Source organism: Acanthopagrus latus, chromosome 11 (genome assembly GCF_904848185.1).
Source record: "Acanthopagrus latus isolate v.2019 chromosome 11, fAcaLat1.1, whole genome shotgun sequence".
In the NCBI taxonomy this organism is placed as follows: domain Eukaryota; kingdom Metazoa; phylum Chordata; class Actinopteri; order Spariformes; family Sparidae; genus Acanthopagrus; species Acanthopagrus latus.
In genome coordinates, this window is record NC_051049.1 from 21,903,213 (window position 1) to 21,915,667 (window position 12,455).

Sequence of the window (12,455 nt, forward strand, 5' to 3'; positions counted from 1 at the left end):
AGCAATCTCTATGCAAGCCGGCGAACTACTGCAGCTCTTCGTCTCCAGTCATCTCCTTTCAGCGGCTGTCTCATCTGGAGGAATTCTGTAAGCACGTTACACACACAGTGAGATGTCACAAGGCTGCAAATGTAGATAAGCATACAAGCATTTAAAACAGGACCGTGGATGCAGTAGTTCAAAGCCTCTTGGGTTGCCCCTGCTCACTTCCTGAGGTGTAAACCTGTGAACGGGCAAGGACGCCTAAGCCCTTGAACTTGGAATGAATGAAAGAGGGAATTTGTCTTTTGACAGTGATGCAAAAAGTTTAAAATGTAAATAATAACCAGAAAGCAATTGATTGCATCTAGGTCCCACTGTGTTCTTTGACGTAAAGAGATGCACCCTGGGATTTGAACATGATGTGTTTCGAACGAGGGAGTGTGATTTACTAGTTTGTGCTATTTTGTTGACACACTCCTCCTATACTCCTGTACTACTCTCATGTTGGATCGTTAAAATGCAAATAACCATGTCATTTATTTTCAAGTTTTTCATATTGTGGGAAAGTCAAGAGTGCATATTTATGTGACTGAAAACTGTTTCACAGAGCCCATTTTCTTACATGCTTGCCACTCACAATAATACTTCCTGTGATATTTACTGTTATTATGTTTCTGTACAGCAGGATTCTGGAGAATATTGGATAACTCAGCAAGATTTTTGGACAGGCTGTTATCACTCGAGCATTAAGCAAAGAGGCACTTCCTAGCCTCTTAGCACATATAATTAGAATCCATTGATCAGCTGCTACGTCATTGATTTTTAAATACATTTCTCATTAACGGTACACAGTATGAGCTCTCAAGAGCATTCTACCCCTGAATCGTGGGTTTTTCTCTGGATTAACTTGAAAGGACAAAAAAAAAATGTACACAAGACTGATAGTTTGACAGATTTGACTTTTTGGAAAACTGGTGACATCTGTCCAGAAAAGTGTACACTGGAATCTCTGAAGGGGTTCAGTGAAATACAACCAGTGTTTCTTCATGTTGTTTTTTCATTCCAACAGATAAGAATCCATTGTCGCTGTTTCTTTGGGTATTGTATTAACTATATATTTTACTACTTACTTAACTATCTATCTTTGAAAACATTAAAAAAGAAAGCTTTTTAGAAATGTGGTTAAAACAGATATCGTACCTGACAAATACAGAAACAGAAAGTAATATTTGACAGTGTTAACTTTTGACAATTAAACATTTGTAATGGCTTGAAATGGCTCTTTGTGTGATAATTGACAGGACTCCACACACACACACACACACACACACACACACACACACACACACGTGCACACATGCACACCTTATGTCTTCAGTTTGAAATACTTCCCACAGATAAGTGTCCTCATATTTATTTCAGCTTGATCAGAATTCAGAATTAAGAAAGCAAGCCATGCTCATGAACTCTGGAGACAGCATGAACTTTGATCCTAATGATTGTCATGTGGCAAACAACCACAACCATGTGCTGAAAATTTTATTTTTTCAGAACAAAGCATTCATTTATCTTCCGGTCAGAATCCCCCCTATGGGTAACATATGACCCTTGATAGCTTTCATAAGTTTTGATACTTTCAGAATTTGATTATCCTTTATAGAGCAAAATACAACTTAATCTTCATAAGGTTCAAGAACTGAATGTATGTATGCATAACTATACACCGATAAGGCAACTCTCAACCAGTTAAAATGCCAAATTCCTAAACAGAAATTATTGTCCAGTGGTTGGGAAAATGCGAGCTCGTAAATTTGCAGGACTACCGCGCATGCGTGACTTTAACTCTAACATTCCAAACCGGAAGGCGTGTCACTAAACTCCCGAGTGATTCATCTGATTAAACCTATACGATCTTCGTTGCAACTCTTCTGACAGCTAGCGAGCAACTCCACATCGGTCTAAACAAGTAAGTTGACAGCTCTTTTATCAACATTTACGAGCATTTCAGAATAATGTGTACACTCGTTGAGAAGAGAAATGTGCCTTTCCTTCTTCGCTCCTGTCATTTTGCTCTGGAGCCGGGCGGGGTGTTGCTCAGAGAGGTCGCTCCTTCAAATAGTGGTCCAACTGTTTTGGACTTCGAGCTGGTTAGCGTTAGCCAAACTTAGCCTTAGTTAGCTCACAGCACTAGCCTGGCACACATAGGTACTTCCTGTTTAGCCTGCACTCATCTGTTCCGACAGCTAGCACCTGGTCTGTGGGTGTTGCTTGTGAATAACAATGTTGTTATAACCGCAGTGTAGAAAAAGCTGTGGTGACGGATAAGTAGTTTCGCCGTTAGCTAATTTTGTCATGCCTGTCTTTTTCTCTGTGTTGTTGGCATTAGCTAGCTGATGTGAGAGGAGACTAGCCGCTCTACGAGTCTGCTGTTTATGTGTGTCTGTAAAAAAGAGAAAAAAAGCCCTTACAGACATTACACCTGGCTAATTTTATTTAACCCACTAAATGACGGCTAAACGGCTGGTTAAAGAGAGGCTGCCATACTAAGCTAGCCTGCTGCTGCTGCTGTTAAGACTGTAATATGTCTCCATCCAGGCCTGCAGACACCAGTGAGAGCAGCAATGAGTGTTTACTGCAGTAATTAATGTGAAAATCGAATCTAACAGATAGAGCATTAATGTATTGAGGGTGCTGGACCACTAAGGCATTATCACAAGCACTATCAACTGTCTCCCCTGCTGAAAATCAGATCATCAATATCTGAGGTAATGAAGCCATCAGGTGTCTTTCTGAAGCTGAGCATTAGTGTCTTCTGTTGGACATATTCCACTCTATCAAGTTTAATATGTCTGCAGCTGACTTACAGCTGTGTGGTAGAAAATGCACCCATACCTCAGTCATATCACTGCGGTCACGGTGTCACAGCATTTGTTTCACAGTCTGTGGATCAGCTCCTGGATCTTTCTCTGGATAATATCACTGCTGTCAGTGTTTTTGCTTCCAACCTGAAGGAGGATCTTGTGACTTCAAATTCATGAACCATCACTGAAGCTGTGACGTTAAAAATATATGTATATATATCTGTGTTTTTGACCTTGAAATGGATAATGTCTGACAGTGATTTGAGGTTAAAGACAGGCTGTAATCTGATATGGCATACAGTCGGATCACTGGTATACTGTGAGAAAACTGAATCTGAATAATTCCTGTTTTGAGTGCTTCATATTTGAAGATATTCTGCAGCTGTATTTTATTGTAAACTTAACATCTTTTAGCTTTTGGACTGTTAGACATTTCAAGACTGCGAGAAACTGGAATGAATATCTGTCACTTTCTTTGACAGATCTTATAGACATATGACTAATGGTTATTAAGGTTAAATGCAGTTAAATTGATGCTATGTAAAATGACATGGAGAAATACTGCTAATGATATGAACAGTGAATATATGGAGCTTGGTGGCTGGCAGTAGATTTTGGCTGTTTGAATGAACAGGAATAAACAGGTGTCTGATGTAGGCCAGGCTTTGGTATTGGCACAAAACCAAAGTAGCCTTTTGTTGTGTGTCTTGACGGAGAGGTGTTTCTGTGTCATGAAGGAGCTACTTTAATAATAAGTAGGATACACAGCCAGCCAGAGAACCAACAAGTATATCAGGATGAATAAGCTTACATTTTAAATGGATTCATTAGATTTACAGGAAGGAATAGTTTATAGTCTTGTATGTCTGTTTTTGCTCTGTTGTACAGTATGTTAAACAGGCTGTCGCAACTGTATACTTTCTTCACTGTGGAAGTCACACATTTAAATCTGCTGTTCTTTAACCAGACAAAAACAGATGAGACCAGATTTGACTATGAAAATAACTCAGATGGCTTTAGCACCAGACCTGATGGGAAGTTACCCGATGACATCTGACAGCACACACTCTGTTCTCTTCACAGAAAAGTCTCAGAACAGGTTTCAGTTGGGGCTGCAAAAATGGCAGAACTGTAACTAGCTCCATTAATGCTAGTAATGTTGAGAAAAAGGCCTGCAACTAACAAATATTTCATCACTGATTAAGTTCTTTAAATTACCCCTTTTATCCAACAAACAGTCCAAAATGCAAACAAATGACAGGAAAAGCAGCCAATCTGAACATTTTAGAAGCTGGAATACAGCAACATTTTTGTCATTCTTGCTTGAAAAATGAAATGAAATGAAAAAAACTGTTAATTGATAGCCAACATTTTTGGCAGCAAATTTTCTTTAAACTAGTCATTGCTCTTCCAAGAACATTATCATATACAGGGAAATGAACTCCCAACCCTGATGTGGCTAATGTCACAACCTAATCCCAGTATACTCAATCATCCAGACACCAAAGACACCATTAAGAAATTGCCACTAATTGGCCTGTTTTGTAAACTGTGATTTGATTGCCTCACAGTAAGACATGGTGGCAAGCAGAAAATAAACGATAGTTGATAATGTTTTAAAGAGTTGGTCAAATGAGACCAGGCCTAACCCTAACAGTGTTATTACAGTTTATACTCATTAAACAGGTTTTCCATGTTGCAATGACTGGTCTGTTCAGTGTTCTAGTCAGACAGTGAATAAGATGCAGGAAAGATGCATTTGATAGGTTGGGCAGCCTTAGCTGTGTTCCTTACAGGAAGGCCAGTCAAATCATAAATAGCACTGCAACTATCGATTATGTTTATTGTCACCAATCAATTGATTATTTTCACATTGATCTGTTCAGTGTTCAGATATTAAAATATCATGACATTCTGTACAATGCTCATCCAGAGCCCAATGTGACTAAATCCTAAAGACTCATCATTTACCATCATAAATGACAAGGAAAAGCAGCCTTTTCTTACATTTGAGAACCTGGAATCAGAAAAGGTTTGACACTTTTGTTTGAAAGATGTCATGAATGATGACGTGATCATCAAAATAGTTTGCATCACATTTTTCACAAATAATTGGTTATTTGTTTAGTCTTTCAAACGCGCATGACAATTTCCCAGAACCCAAAGTGATATCTTAAAATCACTTTGTTTGTCCAACCAGTAATGAAAAATCCCTGAGAGTCTTCATTTACAGTCATAACTGACAAAGAAAAGGTGCAAATCATTGTATTTAAGAAGCTGTAACCAACAAGTGTTTGACATTTTTGCTTGAAGAATTACTAAAACGATTCATTGCTAATCGAAATAGTTGACAACTTCAATCTCTTGATCGACAAATCAATTAACCAACTGATTGCAGCTCGAATCATAAAGCAGATGGAGTTAGACTGAGTTACAAATCAGACATCTAGCCATCATTGTCTGCTCCGAGAGAGAAGACACCGAGCTGGTTGCCATTGCTTATCAGTTGCTGAAGAATCAGTGGTCAAAAAGGAAACACTGCTTAGACGTTTTCTGTATGGAGTTTTTACTAATGCCTCTTTTACAGCATAAAAAATTAAATCAAACACAAAATGATAGACTTTGGTTGTTTCAACTAATTAGGATCTCTGGTCTGACTCCCATGACAGGATTATTGTATTAATGTGTGTCTGTTGACATTGTTGTAACAACAGCACACACCCTCACAGACGTAATGCATCTGGTAAACCCAGTGCCTGTGGGTGTTGTTCAGCCTGTCTGCACCGCTGGGCACTCACAGTTTCCATACAGGCAGTGGTTGGGTAGCAAGGATTGCTGCTGGGATTGTATTGGAGGGGTAGGCCGTTAATGACTGGGTGCAAAATTGCTGCTGTAGCTACAGTTTGAGTTACGGTCAGAGAGGAAGTGACTGTCAGGCCACATAAGGGAAGCAAGTTTAGAAGTTAGAGAGGTTTGACACAGTGTAATTCCAATAAATGTCGTTATTTATATGTAATAACTGGGTCTGAAATGAACAAATGGCAACCCACAGATGTCACAAAAATTTTTGATCTAGTCATTTATTTTTTTTATTGTGATAGAATGCCTTAGCTAATGTCTGTTTCTTATTTTGTATTGCGGGTAGAAAACTCACTTTATCACATGCAGTTTAAGTTTAAGACCTTTTTTTTTTTTTTACATAAAGTACTATTTCATAATGAAATCTCTTTGTGTGTGTAAGAGGGAGATTATGGGATGTTCTGTACTTGCAGAGTCAATATTAAGTAATTATAATTAATAGCTAGTTAGATATAGCTGCAGTGTGTTTACCAAATACTTTACCCAACTTGCCCTGTTGTATCCGCTTTTCTGCTTCATGCAGCTCTGTGTAATTGAATAAGTATGATGGAAGCACATGACCTTGTTGCTTTCTTTGCTGTATGTCTGTGTGTGTTTGCCAGCTTCTAGTGTGTATGAATGCCTTTTGTATGCATGTAATCAAGTCACTGTGTATCTGAATGAGTGAGCCTGTCATGCATTTGTTCTCAACTGTGTGTGTGCGTGTTGAATGCATCTGTGCTCCTCAACGGCATCGTCATGAAGCTGTTCAGTGGCTACTTGTGTTGAAAGAAATGTATACATAATATCACTGTGATTATTTACCACCATGTTAGAAATCCCTTTTTACAACACTTTCACTAGTATTGTACACTATTTTTGAGACATTTTATTAAAAGTATTATCATATATATAAAAAAAGAATTGATTAAAATCAATCCTTTTAAAGATGTAATGGTTGGTCCACTATGGACACATCTCGGGCTGCAAGCAATGATTATTTCCATTCGACATTAATCTTCTCATTATTTTTGCTATTTGTAGTGGGACATGCCTGCCAGGCTTTACTTAATTCTTACTGATCACTGGCTTGTATACAGAACCTTTTATGTGTTTCACTGAACAGTACTTAAAAGTGCTTACTAAAAGATCTCTTAATTATATGTGTGTTGTTTTATCTATCAAAGCTTGCTTACATCCAGGCTTTAGCTTGCTTTGCTTGAGGACCTGTTTGTCTGTAGTGTTGTCCCACTCATCAGCAGCCAACAGGATGTAACATGCAGAGACAACTGGCTGATACAGATGTGCAGACAGACTTTGTCAGGCTTGTCTTTTGTTGCTACGCTTGTAATCATACATCTACAGACAGCGAATGTAATTGCTAGCTGAGTTGAATGTGGTCACAGAAAACAAGAGCAATCACAAAGCATTTATGAGTGTTCACAGATAATGCTCCCAAAAGGGTACTTGGGGAGTAGATACAAGATGCCCGTAAATGACAAAATGGTAGATGTAACAATGTCAATTGAACTTCTGGTAGAAGATGCACAGTTCTAGACATTGCATGTTTTAATGTTTAAAGTTCAGCATCAAAAGCATGATGAAGATAGAACCAAAAATTCAGCTGCCAGCTTTGGTGAGTCAGACAATGTGACACACTGGCCGAGTGATCTGAAAGACACTAATCACACCCTAGGTGCTGAAAACAATTTGAGGAATTGCACAACATCAGATGGCGGTCAGGTTTACAAATTGTGGAATGCTTAGAATGACTTTAGCCAGGATTCACAACCCTAAAATGTCACCTATAAGTACTGTTTGGCATGACTTTGTGTCATGTCAGAGTACAGAATGGATTTGTAGTAGCCTGGCATTGTCTTGAACAGTGAAAACACTGCACACTACAGTTCTTTAACTGTTACTAATTTCTTTAGTAGTTAGTAATTAAAAAAAAATGCTTCTCTGCAGGGAAGGTTCTAGGGTGGAACTAACACGTTTCTTGTCTAGAACAAAGAACCACTCATATCAGCTGGGGGCGGTGTGATCATGGACCAATTAAAACTGCTTATGACCGCCATTTTTAAAAAAGAGACATGAGTATAAGTGCATATTTATGAATGTTAAATAGTTTTAGTTATGTTTGCTAAAATGCATAATGAAAGCACCTTATCAAACCCCTAATTCAATGCAAACCCATTTGTTGTGCATACAGGCTGCCGTCCTACAGAGCTGGACGAACACAAAAGGGAAGGGGAGAGTATAACCCTGGTCTCCCCAGCCAACTCTGAGTGAACCAGCCAGCCATGGATGACACCTCCTCACTTGGAAAAGTCAGCAGCTCTACAGAGTCGGTGGCCACCGTCACCAGTGAAGAGTTTGTTCTGGTTCAGTCCAGTGCTGCTGGATCACCGCAAGGCTCTGGGGGCAAACCAAGACTCAAGGTCAGCCTCACCCATCACCCACCTATTAATTTAACTAATGTCTTTAGCTAGAGTTAGTGTGGCAGATTAGATCATAGGTGGATGTGTCTGCGCCTGGATTTTGTTGTGTAACACGCAACTCAAGAACGTGTCTTTACTGCAAATGGAAACAAGGTGATAGACTCAGTCCAAGAAGCTCCACTCTATCTATCTTTATGTATCCTTATCTTCATCCTGTTTCATCTCTCCTTGTCCTCATCCTTCATTGCTCTCTCTTTTACTCTCTCCCTCAGATGTCTTGGAATGGGAGTGAGCAGCTAGAGAAAGCTATGGAGGAGGTGTTGGACGATGATGATGAGGTGAAGGTGGAGAAGAGCAGTGTGGAAAAGATGGAGAAGCACAGCGACCCAGAAACCCGAGTCCCGGAGCCCGGACCTGCTGGTAAAGATTCCTGTTTTCGGTCCATTTATAGTCATTGTGTCCATATGGAGGTAGTAACAATCTGTCTGTCTCTTCCAGTTGGCAAAATTAGTCGTAGTAGTCATACTACTTGGCAGGATCCACGTTGCAGCTTAACATTTCCCAAATGTTATTGGATTTAGCTAGTTAAACCAGAGTGCACCGGTGTCTCTGTCAGCATATGTAGTTTGTCATATTTCAGTGAGCCTTGACAATCACAACAAATGATATACTTTATGGACCAGTTCAGCCAAAGTAAAGGCTCGTGCCGTAATGGAAAACAAACACTGCAAATAAAAGTGCATTTTTTTTCAAGGCAAGGCTGTTATCTGAACTCTGATGTTGGCTTAGCTGCTTTGTATATCAGCAAGGACAGGTTAGTCCCGACAGCTCAACAAACATCAGTGCAAAAACAACATGCTAACAATGGTCGATAAACTGTGACTCTGTTAGATTCAGTGGTACGGTTACAACTAACATGTTCAACTTCAAGGTTCTGGGGCCCCTGGTTTAATGTCCTGGTCTTGCTTTTAAAATGTAAAATATCTTAACAAAGATCTACTGGGTTTCTCTGGAGTGTGATTTAAGCCCACTCTTTCAGCTTCTGCCCTTTAAACACTACTCAAGTGTAGTGCAGAGGAGGATGTGTGTGTGCTGTTACCTTTCCAGTAAGTCTTCTCAGTTTCAGGTGAAATGAAACATGAAATGAATAAAAGTGATGCCATGTGTCAAAGAGGAAGGAAGCATTTTCTTGTCTCTCGCTCAGCAGAACGTCAGTGTATTTAAATATCTTGTTAACAATAGAGTCTGTAGCAAATCAGACTGCATAAAATCAAGGTGTGTCAAAACTTTTTTCTAGCAACCATACATTTTCAAAATTAAACACTGAATTTTTTACATCAGGTGTGCATGTCTTTATTTATTCATTTACAGTTGCTTAATTTTTCTCACCTTAAGTGATGCCAGTGTTTTGTGCTGCGTTATGCTGAGTGAACTTACAGGAAATGGTTAGAATTAGCACCAGTCAGCAGTGAGTGTCCAGCTGCAGCTCTCATTGTTGTACTTCCTGTTTGCAAAGTGTGAAAGTACACGGTCTAAGGTCATTACGGAGAAGACCCTGCAACTTCCTGTGCGGTTCTTTCTCACCTTCTGCTTATCTTTGCTCTTCCTTTGTTGTGTTCTCATCTGTTTCTCTCTCCTCTTAAATTCAGTATTAGTAGTAAATTAATTCAGTTCGGTCTGTTGTAGAGATGTTAGACTACAAGATGTGAAAATTCAAGAAATGTTAATTTCTTCAGTTGTCTGTCCACAGAATCAATTCCAGCACCATGCAGTCCAACAGTTCTGGAGGAAGACAGTGTCCAGTTCAACAAGCTGTCCTACCTGGGCTGCACCTGGGTCAAAGCCCCCCGCAATGAGGCAGAGGCACAGAAGGCCATGGCCACCCTGCGGGCTGAGAGTGCTATCCCCATCCCGATCACCCTGCACGTCCCCTGTGGTCCAGATGGCTCTGTCAGGTCAGCCGCACAGTGACACAGGAAGGGTTGCCTATTATATCGCAGTAGTTGTGTATTTATGGGCATGTTTTGAAACTAATGAAACAGAACCAAGTGGATATTGCAGCTGTGTTAGAGAGGCACATAAAAAGGTAAAACTCTACATCATTTATTGTTTGGTCAAGGCAGCTGTATATAGAAACTTGGAGATCAACCAAGACAATATCAAGAGATATGCTTGTTAAATATACACATCACGTCTGATGCCTGTTAGCGACAAGTTTATTTATAGATGAAATGAATATTACATGAGTTGAGCAACTTTTCAACAGTCACGAATCATGACATGTTCAGTTGAAATGTTTAGTCACACCAGAGGAAATGAGACATGGCTTTTTTCAGAGCATGCAGAGAATGTTAACATTTTCATGACGTGGATGCCTTACCTCCTATCAGCTTGGCTGAATATAGTTAATTTAAATCTATAGATAAAGAATAGTAAACTATGTAACTTATTTTAAGGTCCATATAGAAATAGGTGTTCTAGGAAATTAATTTAACACGATGATATATTTAAGTATTATATATTGGCTAAAAAGATACTAATTCTGATTTTAAGTCTGGAACAAAAGCACAATTTTGACATGTAAAATAATGTCTCTCTGCAGGATTGTGGACCAGGCCTCAGGTACAGAGATCGCCTCATTTCCCATCTACAAGGTGCTGTTCTGTGCTCGTGGACAGGAGGGTTCGGTTGAAAGTGACTGCTTCTCCTTCACCGAGAGTTACCGGAGCTCCGAAGACTTCCAGATTCATGTCTTCTCCTGTCACATCAAGGAGGCCGTGAGTTACATCCACGTCCTGCACATTACAGTATCACAAACTGCAGTTCTACATGGTTTTCACACTAGATCTAAACTGTGTGGACCATAACCCCAAGATGTGAATTTTAAGACTTTCTGTTCTGCATTCATGTTAAAACATGGCAAATAATTAATATATACAAAAGTCTAGTTGTTTAAAGACCTTTTAATGTAGAAGTGTATATATTATATCTTTAAGAGAGCTGTTTGGAGCGGGAAGTACTGTATTTTGTACTGACACTGGTACACCAGCTGAGGGCACTGTTGTCTTCTGTTGTATTTTCTTCATAATCTCTATTCTAATCTTTGGTTTATTATTCTAGTTTTATTTCCATGTTCCCGCCATTTATATTGTGTGTATATTGTTTCTGTTTATCTTTTTAGCTTGATCTTAACTTAGTCTATTTTTTTAAAATTATTTCTCCATCCAACCTCCAGATGACATAGCATTACATTGTATTACTTTTATGTAACATTTTCTTAGCTGACACTTTTATCCAAAGTGGCTGACAGTAAGTGCATTCATTGATGTGGACACAGCCCAAGAGTTCAAGAGTCCTGCAACCAAATCTTCTTCTCTTTATGTCCATAAAGCTCCTGTTTTTCTTTTCCTTTTCTATCCAGGTCAGTCGTATCCTGTACAGTTTCTCCACAGCCTTCAGGCGTTCTTCACGGCCGGCAGACATCAGGGACACGGCACTGTCCAGTCCGCCTGACAGCGACCTCTACACTTTCACAGTCACACTTGAGATCAAAGAGGACGATGGCAAGGGCAACTACAGGTACTTTGTGCACATGTACAAACACATGCTGACACATGCACTTGTGTTAAATAATACAGGAGTGTCTGAGTACAATGGGTCCATACATTTACAAGACGAATGTTACCTTCATATCTTTGATACTACAGTGTGTTTCTTATCAGCCCAGGACTGTTGGTATGACAGATAAGTTAGTAGTTGGAGAGCTTTATGTGCTGCCACATGACTGGTTTAATCTCACTGTTAATGTTTATCCATAAACAGCATAAAGCTTATGGACACAGTAAGACAATTTTTCCAATCTCCCAAGCCATCATATTTTAAATGCTTTTGAGAATGGTTTTCTGTTCTCCTTCTGAAAAAGAAGTGGCACAATAGCTGTTCTAAAAGCACATCACTTATAAAACACTCAGAAAACTTATGAGAAGGTTCGTCATTTTAACTGGGGTTCTTTAGCAAAGAAATTGATTCTGTGACAGAGAGAGCAGTAGCATAAAACAAATTCAGTCGTTCAAAATACCATTAAAATACATAAAAGAATCACAGTACAACAGTATTCAGATTTAAAATGGAATCACTTCCCTCTGATTATGTGTAATAACCCTTCCTTTCTCCTCTTCCTCTCCTCAGTCCAGTGCCTAAGGACAGAGATAAGTTCTACTTCAAGCTGCGACAGAGCATTCAGAAGAAGGTTGTGGTTTCAGTTCAACAAATGTGTAACAAGGAGCTTGGCATTGAGAGGTGAGGATCACTGTAAATAAAATGATTATGCATA

At 39.3% G+C, this 12,455-nt stretch overlaps 1 protein-coding gene across 2 annotated transcripts in view; it reads left to right on the plus strand.

Moving 5' to 3' along the window:
• The first annotated feature begins 1,843 nt into the window (after positions 1 to 1,843).
• The window catches only part of rabgap1l (RAB GTPase activating protein 1-like), a 116,437-nt gene continuing 105,825 nt past the window's right edge, over positions 1,844 to 12,455 (plus strand). For both annotated transcript variants that reach the window (XM_037113838.1, XM_037113839.1), the window contains exons 1-7: positions 1,844 to 1,948; positions 7,894 to 8,122; positions 8,395 to 8,542; positions 9,873 to 10,077; positions 10,725 to 10,899; positions 11,544 to 11,701; positions 12,311 to 12,421. In XM_037113838.1, the coding sequence (XP_036969733.1) occupies positions 7,985 to 8,122; positions 8,395 to 8,542; positions 9,873 to 10,077; positions 10,725 to 10,899; positions 11,544 to 11,701; positions 12,311 to 12,421 (935 nt within the window). In that variant the 5' untranslated portion in view covers positions 1,844 to 1,948; positions 7,894 to 7,984. The remainder of the gene's footprint in view (positions 1,949 to 7,893; positions 8,123 to 8,394; positions 8,543 to 9,872; positions 10,078 to 10,724; positions 10,900 to 11,543; positions 11,702 to 12,310; positions 12,422 to 12,455) is intronic.